Source organism: Capricornis sumatraensis, chromosome 3, assembly GCF_032405125.1.
Source record: "Capricornis sumatraensis isolate serow.1 chromosome 3, serow.2, whole genome shotgun sequence".
Lineage (NCBI taxonomy): Eukaryota > Metazoa > Chordata > Mammalia > Artiodactyla > Bovidae > Capricornis > Capricornis sumatraensis.
In genome coordinates, this window is record NC_091071.1 from 87968616 (window position 1) to 87990631 (window position 22016).

Here is a 22016-nt window from a genome sequence, read left to right on the forward strand (position 1 = left end):
TTGTACTCCTTCCCAATTTGGAATCAGTCCATTGTTCCATGTCTAATTGTTGCTTCTTGACCTACATACAGGTTCTCAGGAGACAGGTAAGGTGGTCTCTATTCTCATCTCTTTTAAGAATTTTCCACAGTTTGTTGTGGTCCCCACAGTCTAAATCAATGAAGCAGAAGTTGGAGAAGGAAATGGCAACCCACTCCAGTATGCTTGCCTGGAGAATCTCACAGACAGAGGAGCCTGATGATCCGTGGGGTCACAAAGAATCGGATACAACTGAAGCAAATTAGCACAAGCAGCACATGGAAGCAGAAGTAGATATTTTTCTAAAATTTCTTTGCTTTCTCCATGACTAGCAAACCTTGGCAATTTGATCTCTGGTTCCTCTGCCTTGTTTAAACCCAGCTTGTACGTCTGGAGATTCTTGGTTCATGTACTGCTGATGCTTAGCTTAAAGGGGTTTAAGCATTACCTTATGGGCATGTGAAATGAGTGCAGTTGTTCATTGGTCTGAATATTCTTTGGTATTGCCTTTCTTTGGGATTGGAATGAAAATTGACCTTTTCCAGAACTGTGGTCACTGCTGAAGTGGTGAAGTGAAGTCGCTCAATCGTGTCTGACTCTTTGCGACCCCATGGACTGTAGCCTACCATGTTCCTCCATCCATGGGATTTTCCAGGCAGTAGTATTAGAGTGGGTTGCCATTTCCTTCTCCAGGGGATCTTCCTTAGCCAGGGATCAATTCCCGCATTGTAGACAGACATTTTACTGTCTGAGCCACGGTAAATACTTGGATTTTAAGTAACTCAGTTGGAATTCTGTCACTTCCACTAGCTTTGTTGTAGTAATGCGTCTCAAAGCCTACTTGATTTCACACTCCAGGATATCTGGCTCTAGATGAGTAACCACCTAGATCATCTAGATTTTTTAAATCATCATAGTTATCTGGGTCAATAAGACATGTTTTTCTGTGTGTTGTTGCCTCCTTTTAATCTCTTCTGCTTCTGTCAGGTCCTTAACCATTTCTGTCCTTCATTGTGCCCATCTAAGAAAGCCGCCTTATTCCTCTTTGCTGTTCTCTGGAACTCTGTGCTCAGTTTGGTACACCTTCACCTTTCTCCCTTCCCTTTTACTTCTCTTCTTTTCTCAGCTATTTGTAAAGCCTCCTCAGATAACCACTTTGCCTTCTTGGGTTTCTTTTTCATGGGATGGTTTTGATCACTGCCTCCTAAACAGTGTTAACACCTCTGTCCATAGTTCTTTAGGCATTCTGTCTGCGAGATCTAACCCGTTAACTATTTGTCACTTCCCTGTAAAATCATAAGGAATTTTATTTAGGTCATATCTGAATGGCCTAGTGGTTTTCCCTACCTTCTTCCATTTAAGCCTGAATTTTGCAATAAGGAGCTCGTGCTCAGAGCCATAGTCAGCTCCAGGTCTTGTTTTTGCTGACTGTGTAGAGCTTCTCCATCTTGGACTACAAAGAATATAATCACTCTGGTTTTGGTATTGACCATCTGGTGATGTTCATGTACAGAGTTATTTTTTGGGTTGTTGAAATGTTTGCTATGACTAGTGTGTTCTCTTGACAAAACTCTTGTTAGCCTTTGCCCTGCTTCATTTTGTACTTCAAGTCCACACTTGCCTGTTATTCTGAGTATCTCTTGACTTTTTACTTTTGCATTCCAACCCCCTATGATGAAAAGGACTTTTTTTTTTTTAACAGTATTTCTAGAAGCTGTTCTTAAACCAGTCATCTTCACCTTCTTCGGTATTAGTGGTTGGCACATAGACATGTTGTGATGTTGAATTATTTGCCTTGGAGATGAATGGAGTTGATTCTGTTGTTATTAAGATTATACCCAAATACTGCATTTTGATTCTTTTGTTGACTATGAGGGCCACTTCATTTCTTCTATGGGATTCTTGCCCACAGTAGTAGATACAGTGGTCATCTGAATTAAATTCAGCCATTGCCTTCAGTTTTAGTTCACTGATTCATAAGATGTCAGTGTTCACTCTTGGCCGTCTTCTGTTTGACCACTTCCAATTTACCTTGATCCATGGACCTAACATTCCTGTTTCCTATGCAGTATTATTTTTTTTACAGCAGACTTTACTTTCACCACCAGACACATCTACAACTGAGGGTTGTTTTTCTCTTTGGCACAGCTGCTTCATTCTTTCTAGAGCTATTTATCACTCTTCTCCAGTAGCATATTGGACACCTTCTGACATAGGGGGCTCATCTTCCAGTATCATATCATTTTACCTTTTCATACTATTTGTGGGGTTCTCCTGGCAAGAATACTGGAGTGATTTGCTGTCCCTTATTTTGTTAGAACTCTTCACTATGACTTATCAGTGTTGGGTAACCCTGCAGGGCATGGCTCATAGCTTTATTGAGTTACCCAATCCCCTTCGCCATGGGTAGGCTGTAACCCATGAAGGGGTAATGAGAGATACGGGAATCAAATATAAATCAGTTTTTACAGGATTTGAATTCTCCCCATCACAATTAGAATGGAAACAGGTATACAGTAATTGATAATTTTTAATTAAGCATTACATTAGAATGTACTCCTTTGTAAACAAACATTTGTCTACTTTTGTCTATTACTGTAAATTTGATGTAGATTTTCCTAATATTTAGTTGTTTAAAATACTTCTTTGCTTGTATCTTCCTTAACACAGAATCAGAAAGACAAAAGTTGCTTGATTTTCCTTAGAAAAGGAGAGAATGACATTGCTGTACAGCATTCCCCCCCCCCCCCCTTAGGACTTAATTTTAAGAATAATATTCTAGTTCTTTTTGCTAATGTTCTGAATGCTCTTTTCTCATACATCTTCATGGTGTTTAGAAAAATAATGTAAGCCTGAGGCCTCACTTAAAGATGGCTATTTTATGGTTATTGATAATAGCTCTGTTCTTTAGCCTCCAAGCATTTTCCGGTTTTTTTTTTTTCCCCTTAAAGCTTTATGAAGTTTATGTGTGTGATCTCGTTTAATCAAAACAATAGTCCTGAGAGGTAGTTGTCATACTCATATAGTTGAGAAAATTCAGAAAGCTGTGAATTAATTGCAGGTATGGTAAATCTGGGGGGAAAGATGTTTAATTGTGAACTGTATTTAAATATATTAAACTTATATCTTTTTTTTAAAGCTTTAAAAGTTGAATGGTTATAAAATATCCACTTGGTATTTTTTCATTATATGTCTGTCTTTTTGGTTTTGACTAATGATAGCATCTTGTTTTTCCTGCTTATTTAAATAATATGGGGTCACTGGGAGGAAAATGAAGCAGACAAAAGTTAAAAAGAAGAAAGAAAATTACCTTAAGTTTCTGTTTCCATGAGGAAACCACCAAGATTAATATTTTGGTTGTTTGAATCGTGTGTCAAACCTTTAGTTTTCTCACTTGATTGAAATAGCTTTCTTTGTCATCTATTAAACTCTCACATATTCTGACATCTATTTCTGGGTTTTCTTTTTCACTCTGTTTCTAATTCAGTATTATACCTTTTCCTGATTATTGTTGTTTAGTCACCCAACTCATGTCTGACTGATGACCCCTGGACTGTAGTCTGTTAGGCTCCTCTGTCTATAGGTTTTCCAAGGCAAGAATACTGGAATGTTGACAGGCACCAACACAATCCTGTAAAGCAATCATCCTTCAATTACAAGTAAGTAAAAAAAAAAAAAAAAACTGAATTGGATTGCCCTTTCCATCTCCAGGGACTCTTAGGATTGAACCTGAGGTCTCCTACGTTGGCAGATGGATTGTGTACCACTGAGCCACCAAGGAAACTTAGAGTAGATTTCATATTTAATGAGACAAGTTGTTCATGGTTTCTCTTTTCATTATTTCCTTTGCTATTTTCAGATATTAGCATGTACATTTCCCTGTTCCCGCCAAAAATAATCTGTAAATATGTAAACAGAGAGATGCTTAAAAGGCAAAATTGTGTTTTCATCTGGAATTGAATTTAATTCTTCCATTTTAAGAGAAGTAACATTTCATGTTTTTCAGTTAAGTTTTCTTATCCAAAAATAGAATGTATTTATTTTAAAACTTGTTGTTTTTTTATTCTTCTTAGAGTTCTGGTACACAAATTTGAGTTACTTGTAGTTTTCAGACTGTGGTCATTATTGTTGATCCATGCAGGCTCCCTCATAATTTTTCCCTTTGTTCTTCATCTTTGGGCTTCCCTGGTGGCTCAGCCGGTAAAGAATTTGCCTGCAATGTGAGACCTGGGTTTGATCTCTGGTTTGGGACGATCCCCTGGAGAAGGGAATGGCTACCCATTCCAGTATTCTGACCTGGAGAATTCCATTGACTGCACAGTCCATGGGGTTGCACAGAATCGGACATGAATGAGTGACTTTCACTTTCATTCCATCTTTACTCCAGTTTACCCTCCCTAGTAGGTGCTCACTGGGATATGTCCTAAGACATGTAAATACTGGGGAAAGCTTATGAAATTTTTTTGTTTTCATTAAGTATAATTGACATAAAATATTAGTTTCCGGTGTAAATGCAGTGATTCAGTATGGTACTTGTATACATTGTAAAATGATTACTATAAATAAATCTAGTTAACATATCAGCATTGTTTTTTTTCTTGTGAGGTAGAATTTTAAGACTTACTCTAATCAACTTTGAAAGACATAATACAGTATTGCTAACTATACTCACCATGCTGTACATTTTGTCCCCCATGATTTCCTTGTTTTATAGCTAAAAGTCTGTACATTTTGACCCTCTTCACCCATTTCTCTCACCCGCCAAGCCACCCTTCTCTACGGCAGCCATCAGTCTGTTCTCTGTTTCTGTAAGCTTGGGTTTTTTGTTTTTTTATATTCTGCTTGTAAGTGAGATTATATTAATCTTGTCTTTCTCTCCCTGGTTTATTTCACGTAGCCTTCAAGGTCCATCCATGTTGCAGGTGGCAAGATTTCATTCATTTCATTTTTATGGCTTAATTGTTTTGTTCTGTGTGTATGTGTATTTTATATATATCTTCTTTATCCATTAATTCATCCATGGGCAGTTAAAATTATTTCCATTTCTTAGCTACTATATATGATGCTTAAGTGCAATTTTATAAGAAACTTCCATACTGTTTTCCATTGTGAATATACAGCTTACTTTCCACCAACGGTATACTGGGCTTCCAATTTCTGCGCACGCTTGCCAGCATTTGTTATTTCTTGGTTTTTTGATAACAGCTATCCTGACAGATGTGAGGTGATGTCTCATTATGGTTTTGATTTGTGTTTCTCTGATTAGCAATGTTGAGTATCTAATGTACCTTATGGACATTTGTATGCTTTTTTCACCCATTCTTTAATTGGATTATTTGCGATTTCTTGATATTTATTTGGAGGAGTTTCTTAGGTATTGTGGCTATTAACCCTGTATTAGTTATATGGTGTGCAAACATTTTCTCCCACTCCAAAGATTATTTTTTCGCTGTTTTCTTTACTGTGCAGAAGCTTTTTACTTTTTAGTTTGGTGTAATCACACTTTCTATTCCAAAACATGAAGAACTAGTTCAAAATTACTTTTAGTTCAGTTCACTCAGTTGCATCTGACTCTTTGTGACCCCATGAACTGCAGCACACCAGACTTCCCTGTCCTGGAAGTCTCCAACTTCCAGAGCTTGCTCAAACTCAAGTCCACTGAGTCGGTGATGCCATCTAGTCATCTCATCCTCTGATGTCCTCTTCTTCTCCCGCCTTCAGTCTTTCTCAGCATCAGGATCTTTCAAATGAGTCACCTCTTCACATCAGGTGGCCAAAGCATTGAGTTTCAGCTTCAGCATCAATCCTTCCAGTGAATATTCAGGACTGATTCCCTTTAGGATGTACTGGTTGGTTCTCCTTGCAGTCCAAGGGACTCTCAAGAGTCTTCTCCAACACCACAGTTCAAAAGCATCAATTCTTCATCCCTCAGCTTTCTTTATAGTCCAACTCTCATATCCATACATGACTACTGGAAAAATCATACTACATAGCTTTGACTAGACGGACCTGTGTTGGCAAAGTAATGTCTTTGCTTTTTAATATGCTGTCTAAGTTTGTCATAGCTTTTCTTCCAAGGAACAAGAGTCTTTTAATTTCATGGCTGCAGTCACCGTCTACAGTAATTTTGGAGCCCCAAAAGATAAGTCTTTGTTTCCACTGTTTCCCCATCTATTTGCCATTGAAGTGATGGGACTGGATGCCATGATCTTAAGTTTTGTGAATGTTGAGTTTTAAGCCAGCTTTTTTGCTCTCTCCTTTGACCTTCATCAGGAGGCTTTTCAGTTCTTCTTTGCTTTCTGCCATAAGAGTGCTATCATCTGCATTTCTGAGGTTATTGCTGTTTCTCCCGGCAGTCTCGATTCCAGGTTGTGCTTCATCCAGCCCAGCATTTCACATGATGTACCCTGCATATAAGCTAAGTAAACAAGTGACAGTATACAGCCTTGACATGCTCCTTTCCCCAGTCTGTTGTTCCATGTCTTGTTCTAAATGTTGCTTCTTGACTTGCATACAGGTTTCTCAGGAGGCAGCTAAGGTGCTCTGGTATTCCCATCTCTTGAAGAATTTTCCAGAGTCAAAGTCTTTGGTGTAATCAATAAAGCAGAAGTAGATGTTTTTGTCAGAGAAGGCAATGGCACCCCACTCCAGTACTCTTGCCTGGAAAATCCCATGGATGGAGAAGCCTGGTGGGCTACAGTCCTTGGGGTCCCTAAGAGTCAGACATGACTGAGCGACTTCACTTTTACTTTTCACTTTAATGCATTGGAGAAGGAAATGGTAACCCAGTCCAGTGTTCTTGCCTGGAGAATCCCAGGGACGGGAGAGCCTGGTGGGCTGCCATTCTGTGGTCGCACAGAGTCGGACACGACTGAAGCGACTTAGCAGCAGCAGCAGATGTTTTTTCTGGAATTTTCTTGCTTTTTCGATGATCCAGCAGATGTTGGCAATTTGATCTCTTGTTCCTCTGCCTTTTCTAAAACCAGCTTGAACATCTGGAAGTTCATGTTTCACGTACTGTTGAAGCCTGGCTTGGAGAATTTTGAGCATTACTTGGCTAGCGTTTGAGATAAGTGCAATTGTGCAGTAGTTTGGCATTGCCTTTCTTTGGGATTGAAATGAACACTGACCTCTTCCAGTCCTGTGGCCAATACTGTGTTTTCAAAATTTGCTGGCATATTGAGTACAGCACTTTTCACAGCATCATCTTTTAGGATTTGAAATAGCTCAAGTAGAATTCCATCACCTCCACTAACTTTGTTCATAGTGATGCTTCTTAAGGCCCCTTTGACTGCACATTCCAGGATGTCTGGCTCTAGGTGAGTGATCACACCATCATGACTATCTGGGTCATGAAGATCTTTTTTGTATAGTTCTGTGTATTCTTGCCCCCTTTCTTAAAATATCTCTGCTTCTGTTAGCTCCATACCGTTTCAGTCCTTTATTGTATCCATCCTTGCATGAAATGTTCCCTTGGTATATCTAATTTTGTTGAAGAGATCTCTAGTCTTTTCCATTCTATTGTTTTCCTCTGTTTCTTTGCAGTGATCACTGAGGAAAGCTTTCTCTCCGTGCTGTTCTTTGGAACTCTGCATTCAGATGGGTATATCTTTCTTTTTCTCCTTTTCCTTTACCTTCTCTTCTTTTCTCAGCTGTTTGTAAGGCTGCCTCAGACAACCATTTTGCCTTTTTGCGTTTCTTTTTCTTGGGGATGGTCTTGATCCCTGTCTGTTGTACAGTGTCACGAACCTCAGTCCATGGTTCTTCAGGCACTCTATCAGATCTAATCCCTTGAATCTATTTGTCACTTCCACTGTATAATCATAAGGGATTTGATTTGGGTCATACCTGAATGGTTTTCTGAATAGTATTCCATTGTTTGTGCACGCACTGTGTTTACCACCTTTTCTTTATCCATTCATCTGCTGATAGACCCCTTAGTTTCCTTCCTTGCCCTGGCAGTTGTAAATAATTCTACTGTGAACATTTGAGTGCGTGTATTTTTTCAAATTTAGTGTTTTTATTTTTCCAGGAGTGGACTTGCTGAGTCATATGGTAGTTCTATTTTTAGTTTTTTGAGAAATCTCCATATTGGTTTCCACAGTGGTTGTACCAATTTACATTCCTTCCAGCATTTATGAGGGTTCTGTTTTCTGTACATCCTTGCCAACATTTGTTATTTGCATTCTTTTCAATGATAGCCATTCTGAGAGGTGTGATGTGGTATCTCACTGTAATTTTAATTTCCATTTCCTTAATGATCACTTGATGTCAAACATCTCTTCATGTGTCTGTTGGCCTACTGCTTTTCCTCCTTGGAAAAATGGCTGTGTAGGCCTTGTGCCCATTTTTTAATTGGGTTGTTTGGTAGGTTTTTTGGTGTTGAGTTGTATAAGCTATTTATGTTTTGGATATTAACCTCTTATCAGTCATAGCATTTGCAAATATTTTCTATTCGGTAGTTTCTTTTTTCAATTTGTGGATGGTTTCCTTTGCTGTACAGAAGCTTTTAAGGTTGATTTTGGATCTAATACTTTTTGAAGGTAATGGTTTGGTGTTACCATTTCAGTTTTCTTAGCAGTTATTGGGCTCTTCCAGATGTTTATGTTACAGAGGTTTAATAATTATTTAGCATACAATTAGAGATCATAATAGCCATCATTGTCCTTTTTTTTTTTTTGAGTAGGGGCAAAAAGTAAATATTCAATTTCTGTTAAGTTTTGATGTAAAAGGGTTTTGTTGTTATTTAGCTCTCAATATCTTGTTTTCTGTTTTCTTCATTTGATTTCTCTATTTACTAGGTAGTAAGTGGGTTTTTTTCAGCTTCTAGATGTAAGATGTGTTGTTGTTATTCAAATTACCTGTTTTTTTTTAGAGAAATCTTAAATTTAGTGCAAAGTAGAGAATCTCACAGACATACAGCCTTCTCTACCATCAGCATCTCTTACAGAGTGGTTCATTACTGCAGTTGGTGAACATACAATGACGCATCATTATCGCCCAAAGTCCGTTTTGTATTAGGGTCACTCTTGGTGTTATGCATTCTGTGAATTTTGACAAATGTTTAGTGACATGTATTCCACACAGTAGTGTCATACAGAATAGTTTCACTGTCCTAAAAATCCTCTGTGCTATTCCTCTTCATCTCTCTTCCCACTTCCACAACCGTTGTATGCCACAATTTGTTTGTCCATTCATCTGTTAAAAGACATCTTGATTGCTTCCAGGTTTTAGCAGTTATGAATAAAGCTGCTACAAATATTATGTACAGATAATTATATGGAAAAGTTTTCAACTCATTCGGGTAAATATTCCAGAACATGATTGCTTCATCGTATGTTGTTCAGTCTCTGTCACGTCCCAACTGTCTGTGATCCCATGGACTGCAGCTTGCCAGGCGTCTCTGTCCTTCACTATCTCCTGGAGTTTGCTCAGTCTCATGTCCATTCAGTCAATAATGCCATCCAACCATCTCATCCTCTGTTGCCCTTTTCTCATATAGTAAGAGTATATTTACTGTTTTTAAAAAAGAAAAGATTTGTTCAGCTGCATCAGGTCTTAGTTGTGGCATGCAGGATCTTTTGTTGTAGCACATGAACTCTGGCTGTGGTGTGTGGGCTTAGTAGTTGTGGTCTGTGAGCTCCAGAGGGCATGGGTTTCAGTAGCTGGAGCACTCAGGCTCAGTAGCTGTGTCATCAATGCTCTAGAATGCATGGGCTTCAGTAGTTGCAGTTTGAGGCCTTAGTTCCTCCACAGCATGTGGGATCTTAGTTTCCAGACCAGGAATCAAGCGTACCTTCCCTGCATCACTGCAAGGTGGATTCTTAACCACTGGACCACCAGGAAAGCCCCAGGAGTGTGTTTACTTTTATAAGAAGCTGCTGAACTGTCTTCCAGTGTGACTGTACCATTTTGACGTCTCATTAACAGTGAATGAAAGTTCCTGTTGCCCCATAACATTTCACATTATTGGTGTTTTTAGTTTTGTCTTTTTTTTTTTTTTTTTTCATTTTAATAGGTGTGTGGTGCATTTTAATTTCCAGGTCTGTAATAATGTATGATGTTGAGCATGTTTTCATATGCTTAGTTGCATCTATATTTCTTTTTTTGTTGAGGTGTCCATATATTTTTACTCATTTATTGTTAAGTTTAGAGTTTTGGGTTTTTTTTTAAATGTAATTTGGTAAATTATACTGGTTAACAGTACTTAAATGGATGTGTCTTTTTGCAAATAATTTGTTTGTGGCTTTTCTCTTTCTTTGAACTGTCTTTGGGAAAGCAGAACTTTTTAATTTTAGATAAGTCCATCTATCAGTTATTTATTTCATTGATCATGCCTTTGACTTATTTTTTATAAGGCATACCTTTTTGCATTGTGATCAGAAAGCACAGTGTATAAGATGTTGATTCTTTGCAGTTTATTAAAGCCTCACTTACATTCTGTGTCAAGACCAATTTTAAGAGTATTTTTTTGTGTTGACAGTTTAAAGTTACTTTGTTATTCTGTATCTTGGCATATCTAATCTGCTTGATCTCCCTAAGGAGTTAGGTATATTAAAATCTTTTTTCATCTTGTTCTCCTATATTTTTCTCTTGTTGCTCTGTATTTTAAGGCTCGGGTGCAAAATAAATGCATGTATGATGTAGCTCATAGCCAGCTATATTATCACAATTACTGGATAATTAGAAAAGATTTTATAGGAGTTCTTAGCAAAGTAAAGGCAGGAGAATTGATCTTTTTCCCAAACTTAATACCCATAATTGAATTTTATTGCCATGCTGTTCATTGAATTATGGTGATTGCAGACTCATATTTTGGTCATAAGTTTAGTAGAAGTGGGTTTAGAATAATTTTTATTGGTTTCTGATAAATTATCATTTAAATATTTTTCTTTTTATTATTGTATTATTTGAGAATTTATTTTTCAGGATGTAGTTTGGTTGTGAAAAGTGAAAGTCAAAGTAGCTCAGTTGTCCCAACTCTTCGACCCCATGGACTGTAGCACACCAGACTCCTCTGTCCATGGAATTCTCCAGGCAAGATTACTGCAGTGGGTTGCCATTTCCCTTCTCCAAGGAATCTTCCCAACCCAGTAATGGAACCTGGGTCTCCTGCATTGCAGGTTCTTTACTATCTGAGCCACCAGGTTGTACCAAGTCTATTGGTGTGATCCTGTGATGGTGGATTGGTTTTTTTTTGTTTTTTTTTTTCAATTTGTTAATAGAAATACTTTTACACATTGCCTAATATTGAATTACCCTAGCACTTTTATATAATAAATTCTACGTTTTCAAAGTGTATACATTGTAGAATCCTCTTGGCTAATATTTTAATTCTTACATTTATAAGCATCATTGCCTGCCTGCCTTTTTTGATACTTTTTTGTTGTGCCTTGTTACTCTTATAAAGAGCTTTTCGTCTCTTTCTGTGATCTGAAATGATAATGAACTACTCTATTCTTGAAAGGTTCCATAGAGTTCTGCTGTAAAATCAGCTGGTTTAAGTTTCTTTCAGTTGCATCTATGGTAACTGAAATATTCAAGTGTGATGTTTTTTCTTTGGTGAATTTTGGTAAATAGTTTGGGAGGAAATCTTTTCCTCTAGATTTTGAAATTGGTTGTGAATCTGTTCTCTGTCTGTGGTTTGTTTTCCTTATTTAGAGCAGTGAGCAGCTTTTCTACGTTTCTTGGTGTTTTATTTAGTCATTTTTAAAAAATGATTTTTTTTTTTTTTCACTCAGTTGAGCTTATACATTGTATAAATGTTTACATTTTGAGTTTGAATGTGCTAAGTTTATTCACAACCCAGTTGTCGACTAACTTTTTTGACTCTGAAAAGTATGTAAGGTCTCTTATAATTATGTATGTGCATTTCCCCCCGTTATACCCAGGATTTTGTTTTTGTTTTTTTTCCTCTCAGGTATTTTTGGTATATATTGTGCCACTACATCTTCTGTTACAATGTCTTACTGTTTTTAGTTAGCTCTGCATATTTTTCATTATATTAAAAGCAGATCTGAGTTTATAGTATGAATTGAGGGCTGTAACTGAACTGTCCTTGGGTGATTATTATCTTAAGTCTTTGATAGGTAACTTTTGCTTATTGCTTTGGGGAACTCATGTTTTTTAAAAAACAGTAATTTTGTAGGTAAATGTTTTATATTATTATTAACATGACTGTCAATACTTAGTAACTACTTGCCTAGGTCATATTTTAGCCTATGAAGGTAACTCTGTAGTTGTTAGTTGTTGATAATGTTTTTTATGCCACTCAACATTCAGATATATTTGTTTTTAAGCTTTTAAAATATTACGAGTTTTGACCAGAAACATAATTTTACTGTAAGTTGCAGATTAGATATTTTTAAGGTAAAAGAGTGAAAAATTTATCAGATAAATGGCTTTTCTCACTCCAAAATTGACTTTTATAAGTGAATTTGGTGTATTGCTTAAGACATTTATACAGAATTTATATTCCTGTCTGGAATGATTCAATTTCTATTGATGCGAAGAGCTGGACCCTTGATCCGTAGTAAGACCTTAGTTTTGGGCTGGGACAGTGTTGTTAGGAACTCAAGCTAGCTATATTACCTTGGGCATGTTACTTTACTTTCTTGTGCTCCCTTTTCTCTTCCATGAAGTGAGGCTGGTAAATGGTACCTACCTCATAGGGTTTTTAAAAGGGTTATTAAAAAGGATTATTAAAAGAGTTAACTGATAACTGATGCAAAGCAGTTAGTACAGGGCTTAATATTAAATAGTTGGCCATGAATTTGTCTATTAGACTGTCCCTGAATGCAGGCTTGAAACAGTGGTATTTCCTGAATCACTGTGAGCAAGTTGTTAACCCTTGTAAGCTTTGTTCTTTTAATTTGTAAAATGAAGATAATGGTCTTACCTGCTTTTAAGATTCAAAGAAAGTAATAGGTAGTGAATGTTAAATTGCTTACTGTTTTATATCTTCTCTTCCCATTTTTGGTGAAGAGCACATAGTCCTTTCCTTTTTCATTCTGTTATCTCATGTTTGTTTATCTATGTTAACATCATTTAATTTATGAAGTAAGCATTACCCATACAGTTGAAGAAGCTTCCATATATGTCTCTTACTGTATCACTTTTTGATTTCATTTTCAGCAATTATTTAATGTTGGCTCCAGAGAAATTGTCGTATTCTGCAAAGGTGCTGGAATAAGTTAAGGAATTTAAATACACTTGCAGTTATATAGGGGCTTCTCTGGTGGCTTAGATGGTAATGAATCTGCCTACAGTGTGGGAGACCTGAGTTCAGTCCCTGGGTGGGAAAGATCATCTGGAGAAGGGAATGGTAACCCACTCCAGTATTTTTGCCTGGAGAATCCCATGAACAGAGGAACTTGGTATGAGGTCTAAAAGTCTCAGACACGACTGAGCAACTAATGCTTTCACACTTTCTCTTTCGCAGTAACCTAACTATCCTGCTACATCATTCAGAAATCCATTCTGTAAGGTTCTGACTGTTTATGGAATGGAATTATTAACAAGTCTCAAAAGGGCTAGTCATTTTGTTATTAAACAGCCCAAATTTGGTCAAGTCATTTCTTTGAATTCTACTGGTTGTCTGTAATTCCTTGACGTAACTCTAGTTCCCTTTTCAGGAATTACAGAAAATAATCATCTTACCTTACCTAGTTTGGTTAAAATTACATTGATTTAGATCCTCAAGTTGTCTTTTTTCGTTGTGTATGTGTGTTTATTTATTTATTTATAATTCATTTGGTGCTTAGTTGCTCTGTTTGGGCTTTCTCTAGTTGGGGTGAACTCTTCATTGTGGTGCATGGACTTCTCATTGTGTTGGCTGCTGCTTTTGTTGAGGAGCATAGGCTTTAGATGCACAGGCTTCAGTAGTGACATGCAGGCTCAGTAGTTGAAGGTTAGGGTCCCTAGAGAGGTTAGGCTTCAGTAGTTGCAGTACGTGGGCTTGGTAGTTGGGCTCTCGGGCTCAGTAGTTTGGTTGCTCCACTTAGTAGTTTAGTTGCTCTGTGGCATTGGAGTCTTCCCAGACTAGAGATGAAACCCATGTCCCCTGCACTGGCAGGCGGATTCTTATCCATTGTGCCACCAGGGAAGTCCCTTAGATTGTCTTTTCTTATTTTCCATTCCCACATTTTGCAAATGTTTCTTAACTATTTATTTATATATTTTTGATATGTTCGGTCTTCGTTGCTTCACACTATCCTGTACTTTCAACAAGCATGGGCTACTGTCATGTTGGGGTGTGCAAACTTTTCATTGTGGTGGCCTCTCTTTGTAGAGCATGGGCTCTAGGGTACACCGGCTTCAGTAGTTGTGGTTCCTGGGCTCTAGAGCACAGGCTCAATAGTTGTGGCGCACGGACTTAGTTGCTCTGTGGCATTTGGGATCTTTCCGGATCAGGGATGGAACCCTTGTCTCCTGCATTGGTAGGCTCAGCCACCAGGGAAGCCCTGATTTATTTTTTAGTTAGTGTATTGCAACATTTAACACATTTGAAACTGGAATGCATTCTACCATTCATGTTGTCCTATGCTCTCTGTTCTCCAGCCTAGTTGTGCATGATTGAACAGCAAAAATACCAACATCAGAAGATTGTCAGTGGTTTGTAAGAAAATCATGACATGAAAATAATGACACAACACTTTTATCAGCTAGGAATAAAGTGGTTATGGTGAGAGAATAGGAAAAGCAATGAAATCATGTGTTTAGCCATGTTCCCAAAGCAGAAATCAGAGGCAGATCTGCTCCATTACTCAATAAAGTTGATACGGAAGGGCAGATAGGGGGCAGTTTTAAATCATTAAGAAAGTTAAGAACCAGTACCAGTGGTTTTCAGATATTTTATGGCTGGTTTTGTTTTGTTTTTTAAGAAATGCTGCGTTGCTAGGAAGATTCTTAGTGTTCAGCAGGGAATTATGGAGAAATATAATAGACATTAGCAACTTAGTTACAGTAAGCATCCTCAGTGTAAATTTTGAGAAATAGACTATTTTATTTGCCTATTTTCCTTTTTATGTATTCACAAAAGTGATAGGGGATGAAACCAAGTCTTAATTAAGAATGTGTGTATGCGTGCCAGGTCGCTTCAGTTGTGTCTGATTCTGTGCAACCCTTTGGACTGTAGCCTTCCCTCTCCTTGGTCCATGAGATTCTCCTGGCAAAAATACAGGAGTGGGTTGCCATGCCCTCCTCCAAGGGATCTTCCTGACCCAGCGGAACCTGCGTCTCTTACATCTAACAACCTGCATTGGCAGGCAGGTTCTTTACCACTTGCACAACGTGGAAAGCCCCTAAATAAGAATAAATTCTTTCAAAAAGTTTAACATAAATCTGAGTGGTAAAAACTGTGATAGTTTGACAGTGATTTTACCTTTTCTTAGAGGATTGAAGAAATTTAGTATAGATCATTTTTATAACCCTTTTTAAAGCACACTGTAGTCTGTTACCATCTGAAAAATCTGATGCCTAGAACTGGGCTTAGTACCTTTGAGCTCATCCAGTAATTCATTCATTCATTGTAAAGTTACTTTTTAAAAAACACTATTAAGTTATTACTGACATATGAAAACTGTACATACTAAATATGTATGACTGGATTATTTGGGGAATAAATACACATCCATGGAATTATCACCAAGAATATAGACATCTATCATCTCTCAAAAGTTCTTTGCAATCCCTTTTATTATTATTTTATGTTAGCATGCATGTGTTTATATGGTGACCTTACAGAGCTTGTAACCATGAGGTATCACATCTATTGATAATTGAAGTCTTACTAACACCTTTTAGTAGGTTCTTACCATTAGTGAATGTGTATTCTGTATCAAAGTAGTTTCTATAAAACGTTCCCATCTTATGTTGAGGCATTTGAATTCACATTTTATCCCTGTTAAACTTCACCTTGTTGATTATTAAATTCTGATTGTCATCAAGAGGCATCTTTTCCAGTTTTGCCTCCTGCATCTTTATTGCATGTCAGTTCAGAACTTTGTTCAAATTTATGTAAATATTCTTTATGTTAGAGTTGTTGAGCTCACGGTCAATCCTCTTGTATTGCATTAGCATCTCATTCATATATTCTCTTTTATCCACAAGGCATAGAATTGTGTTGCTGAAAGATTGTCTTATGTGTAGTAGTTACATAAGCAGTTGTATCCTTATAACTTTGAGACTGTAAAATAGAGATCCTAAAACCTGAACTGATCCATACTGCTTTTGAAGTACTTATAAAATATTCTATTTTCAGTTACCTCCCTACTTACGTTAATCAGTTATTCAAAAGTATACCCATTTTATACTTTTAATTTCTTCATATATTACTTTGAAACTGTAATAACATTCATGTTTACTGTCATTGTCACTGTTACATAATTTGAATCTTTGTATTAATATCTTTCGTTAGAAATCAATGTGGACTGAACATAAATCACCTGATGGAAGGACCTACTACTACAATACTGAAACAAAACAGTCTACTTGGGAGAAACCAGATGATCTTAAAACTCCTGCTGAGGTAAAAGTTTGTTAGAGATTAAGTTGAGTTTTCTTTTCTTTTCTTTTTTTTATTTTAAGGGTTTGGGTAGGTATTTGGCTTTCCAAAGAATCAGTTCAGTTCAGTTCAGTCGCTTAGTCATGTCCAACTCTTTGCGACCCCATGAATCACAGCACGCCAGGCCTCCCTGTCCATCACCAACTCCCGGAGTTCACTCAGACTCATATCCATTCAGTCGGTGATGCCATCCAGTCATCTCATCCTCGGTCGTCCCCTTCTCCTCCTGCCCCCAATCCCTCCCCGCATCAGTGTCTTTTCCAGTGAGTCAACTCTTTGCATGAGGTGGCCAAAGTATTGGAGTTTCAGCTTCAGCATCAGTCCTTCCAATGAACACCCAGGACTGATCTCCTTTAGGATGGACTGGTTGGATCTCCTTGCAGTCAAGAGTCTTCTCCAATACCACAATTCAAAAGCCTCAATTCTTTGGCACTCAGCTTTCTTCACTGTCCAACTGTCATATCCATACATGAGGAGTAGTACCACTTATATCAGAAAAGGATGCTGCAAAGGCATTCAGAGGAGAAAAGGGTTTGTACAGTCACACCAGTAAGCAAAAAGACAAAATTTCATTCCCTTCTATGAGCAAACCAGTTTTATTTACTGAATTTTACCCCTGCTCAGGAACCTTTGTCAGGTGGTTATCAATTAAAAGAAAAGTGACTTAAAGACTAAATTGGAAGAAAAAAAGTACTCTCTCTCCACTTGGTCTTTGTTTTCCTCTTTATATCAAACCTGAGTGATTTCAGATGTCTTCTGGGTGCTTATGTTTTTCCAATGAAGCTAGTGTCAGTGAAGTTGAAGTTAAAATACTTCCATCTTTTAAAATGGGAAATTATGTCTGTGAAAAATACAACTCCCACCTGAGTATGTATTATTTCATTTTATGTTGTAAATTTCACCATTCAAACTATACAAATATGAAAGTAAGATTGAAGGAGTAAACTGGGTAAGCAGTGTTCCATTTGGTTTAATTAGGAACTCTGGTTTCCTAAGTGAAAGTTGATCTGGCATTTCAAAGCTATAGTTGAAAGTTTTTCCTAGTTGGCATCTTTTTTTTTTGTCCCCCGCGTTCTTAAGAATTTGAAGAGTTAAAAAGTGTTTTTCAGGCCACCACAGTAATGATAGTATAGCAATACTTGGGTAGGGAATTTGGCAGATGATAAAATTTTTATTTATCCCATAGATATTTGCCCCAGACACGGATAAGATTTGTTTTCAATAGAATTCTCATCCCACCACCATAACAGGTTCTGTCTGTTAGGTTTTAAGTATATCATATTTAAACTGCTTCCTTACATGGTGTAGTCACATAGGTTTGTGATAAATTGTTTGTGAAACTGAAATCTAAACATGACTAAATCAGATTTTGCTTTCTGTTAAATTTTGTTTTTCCTAGCTATATTAGTATTTGTGGAAAAAATGGATGGTAATTATTACCTGTGGTGAGTTGTAAATGGCAAGAGCATTCAAATCTGGATTTGAAAATCAGACCTGGTTTTGAATCCTGTCTTTGCCCCTTAATAGGTACATTACCTTAGACAAACATAGTATATCTAAATAACTTAACATCTCTTATTTAGTAAGTATCATGCAGTGGATGTTTATATTGTCACCATCTTGCTAGGTTTAGAATTGTATGGGTTGATAATACCTAGTAAAATCAGTGATGTAAATGATGAAAACAGACTAAATTTAATACTGCTGTCTGAAGTTTTATTTTTTTCACTTAGCAACTTTTATCTAAATGCCCTTGGAAGGAGTACAAGTCTGACTCTGGAAAGCCTTATTATTACAATTCTCAAACAAAAGAATCTCGCTGGGCCAAACCTAAAGAACTTGAAGATCTTGAAGGTAAAACAGGGAAAAATAATTTTTAATGTTCCTTTTTATATATGTGTGTTATTCACAGTCCTTCATAAATAGGATTGTTCAATCAAAGGCCTTATTTTTTTTAATTAAGTGATTAGAATGTTTTAAATGGTGTAACAGTTTTATGGGCTCTTATTTTCTTGTTGCTCTAGATCTCAGTTCTATAGATTTTAAATAGATTTTTATTTGATTTGATTCCACTGAAACTAGGATACCAGAATACCATTGTTGCTGGAAGTCTTATTACAAAATCAAACCTGCATGGTGAGCTGCTTTGATAATTCATTTTCTGTCATTATTTAACATTTTTAGAGTATGTCACTAATGTTCACTAACCATAATTGGATAAATCTGCAGTGAGAAATTTCTAATTCAAAAAATTCCTTTCATTTAAGGGTTATATTATAAATGAGCTTGTAATTTTTAGCGTTGTACTTGGACTTTCTTGTTTTAAACGAAAGCATCATTCGATAATTGAACAAAGACATCATATACAATATTTCTAAAGACATCTCTGAGTGTTGGTGCATACATGGAATATGTGACTTAACTCATTTAGCAGATAGAGAACCTTGAACTCTTTTATCAGTTTAAATTTTGTTAACATACTGTCAGACTCTGCATTTAATGCTGATTTTATTTTACCACAACGTTGCAAAATAGCCTTTATGTTTATTAATGGAGAATTAAATTAAAATGCCATGCATCACAGAATTAAATTAAAATGCCATGCATGACAGAAGGAGAATATTCTAGCATCCTCAACTATTCAGAACATTCCTGCAAATCTATGAATATTACCTACTATAAAAACCTTGGACTTAAAATAGATTATGGGTAGGAATTGAGAATTTATTTTTTACTCTGACTTATAATAGAATCTAGTGTCATAATCTATATCCGGTTAGAAAAAACAAATTGTAGGAGAATGGGACTGTTTGAAACATAAGATGACATCTGAAGGAAAGAGAATAAGCATTTCTTAAAGGCACTGTGCTCTTATATGTCTGTTTAACTTTTCCCTGTGTTACCTCATTCACTTGGATGGTCATTTTATCTGGAGAATTTAATTAGTGATAACACCTTCAGTATGTTTTGTCAGCCATTCTAAACACATTTCCTTTCAAAGGGGACAAGTTTCAAAAATACTTCGATGGAGCTAAGCTTATATTATCATTTACATGGAGCACCTCATTCCCTAATAATGTGAATAAATGAGATATCTGTTACCTGTAAAGAAAAATTTACTTTAACTAGATTGAAATCTGAAATACTGAGTGAAGATCTTTAAAGCTTAATTTATATTTCTGTACTAGCACTGGCTAATTATACTATTGTATATAGGTAGATTCCCACTTCATTCATGTAAGGAACGTCAAGCTCATTTCTGATATAACCCTACTACAAATAGTTGGTGTGCATAACTATCTATCTACCTGTCAATGCTAGTATATATGTGCTGGAATTTCATAACATACATTCAATCCCATTTTGAATTTAGTATCTTAAAAGCAAATGGTTTTATCCCTGAGGAAAATGTTGTTTTATTTCAGAATTACACAGATATTTTAAGAGTGTTTTTGCAGTAGCCAGCAGCCTTTGAGAAGGTAGCATTGTGGGAAGAAGCTCTCCTAAAACCTGCTGTTAATTTAAAATTTGTTTTTATTCTTTAATTTCTATCCTGGAATTTATAGAGCACTTGCACTGTAAATGTAGTTTGTTTGTTTGTTTGTTTGTTTTTAAGGCTGATAAATTAAATCATACTGTATGGAACTTTTAATCTCCTTTTAAAGTTGTTTTCAGTGACTTTATTTAAAAACTATGTAGTGTTTATAACTTTTCCTTTTTTCTCTTTAATAGCAATGATCAAAGCTGAAGAAAGCAGGTAAGCAATTTTGGACATCAGTACATATTTATAAATTTATAGCATCCTCCTATAACATCCTTGTTTTAATTGTCTGTATAAATAGTGTTTAACATGGTAGACCTGATAGTTTGATATCTTTGGAGGATTTGGGACAGGGGAAGAGATGTACTCAGGATACACACATGATGCTCCTAGACAGTTATTTGAATTTGGACTACATCCTTACCAAATTAAGACCATTACAGAAATGTCCAAAATTTGATTTTGGTTAATTTGAGAACAGATGAAATATTTTATCTATCTCTTCCTTTACCCAGATTTTCCTTTCAGTGGGTGAAATAAATAAAATTTAAAGAAATTTACAATATAAATTGAATTTTAAGGCATAATACAATCTGATAGGACATTTTGCAAATGAAAATGATTATTGGTTTTGGAAATGGAGATTGTTGCATCAGTGCATTATATGTTATCACAAATGTTTGCCAAATTAAAGTAATTCTGTTTCATACTGTGGTTTTAATCTTTTTAGATGGCTTAATAGTTTGGCAATACTGCCCTTTTTCCCTTTAGTTTCTCTTATTCATTTGATTTTATAGTAATTTAAAACAGACTTTATTTGTGTTTGCAATTATTTGTATCGAACTGACCAGTTTTCTCTTTTTTAAATATATAGTAAACAAGAAGAGTGCACCACAACATCAGCAGCCCCAGTTCCTACAACAGAAATTCCAACCACAATGAGCACCATGGCTGCTGCAGAAGCAGCAGCTGCTGTTGTTGCAGCAGCAGCCGCAGCCGCAGCAGCTGCTGCTGCAGCCAATGCCAGTGCTTCCACTTCTGCCTCTAGTACTGTCAGTGGAACTGTTCCAGTTGTTCCTGAGCCTGAGGTTACTTCGATTGTTGCTACTGTTGTAGATAATGAAAATACAGTAACAATTTCTACTGAAGAACAAGCACAACTTACTAGTACCCCTTCTGTTCAGGATCAAAGTGAAGTGTCTAGTAATACTGGAGAAGAAACATCTAAGCAGGAAACTGTAGCTGAGTAAGTCTAGTAACTTGTTTTCTGCAAATCAGTCGCAGACATCATTGGTAACAAGAAATTGCTGATTTAGTCAGTGGTCATTACGTGTTTAAAAATTGAGAATCAAAACATATACCTTTAGATAACAGTTTTTGAGATTTACTTTTGTGGGATCGTGCTCTCAAAAGTGTTGCAAAACTATTCTACTTTAGCTTAGAAAGCAGTGCTGGTGATGGGGTGAGTCTATTTAAGTCTGAGTTATGGCTTAGCACAGCACTGCAGGGAAGTTGCTATAAGTTGATACTGAACAAATATGGAAAAATCAAGATAACACTTAATGTATAGGCAAGCTGTTAGTAGGATTAAATTGGTACAGCTTTTTGATAAAGCCAGAGAGCTGCATCTCTGGGTTTACAGGTTCTAATTTCAATGGCTGTGCTTTCTGTGGCTATGAAAAGTAACCTTGAGCTATGCTGCTTGACTTGAAAGTTATCACATGTGAAATATTAACCATGATATCAAGATCCAAACATGATCACCCATCTTAATATTTAAGTCTATTGCTTTCATCTCCCTTCCTCTTTTCATAAACTTTTTTTAATTTTTAGTGTGCATTTTCCAAAATGAAAATAGCTCTGTAGATTTTTTTCTTATGTTTAGAAGCTTTA

At 36.4% G+C, this 22016-nt stretch overlaps 1 protein-coding gene across 8 annotated transcripts in view; it reads left to right on the plus strand.

The window, feature by feature from the left end:
• Nucleotides 1-22016, plus strand: part of PRPF40A (pre-mRNA processing factor 40 homolog A) — a 63126-nt gene that overhangs the window by 19551 nt on the left and 21559 nt on the right. For 4 of the 8 annotated variants that reach the window (XM_068968619.1, XM_068968620.1, XM_068968622.1 and 1 more), the window contains exons 6-9: nucleotides 16436-16546; nucleotides 18316-18436; nucleotides 20315-20339; nucleotides 20998-21369. In XM_068968619.1, coding sequence (XP_068824720.1) covers nucleotides 16436-16546; nucleotides 18316-18436; nucleotides 20315-20339; nucleotides 20998-21369 — 629 coding nt within the window. Of the gene's footprint in view, nucleotides 1-16435; nucleotides 16547-18315; nucleotides 18437-18664; nucleotides 18719-20314; nucleotides 20340-20997; nucleotides 21370-22016 lie in introns of all 8 variants that reach the window. The other 4 variants (XM_068968617.1, XM_068968618.1, XM_068968621.1 and 1 more) reach the window with 2 other exon arrangements.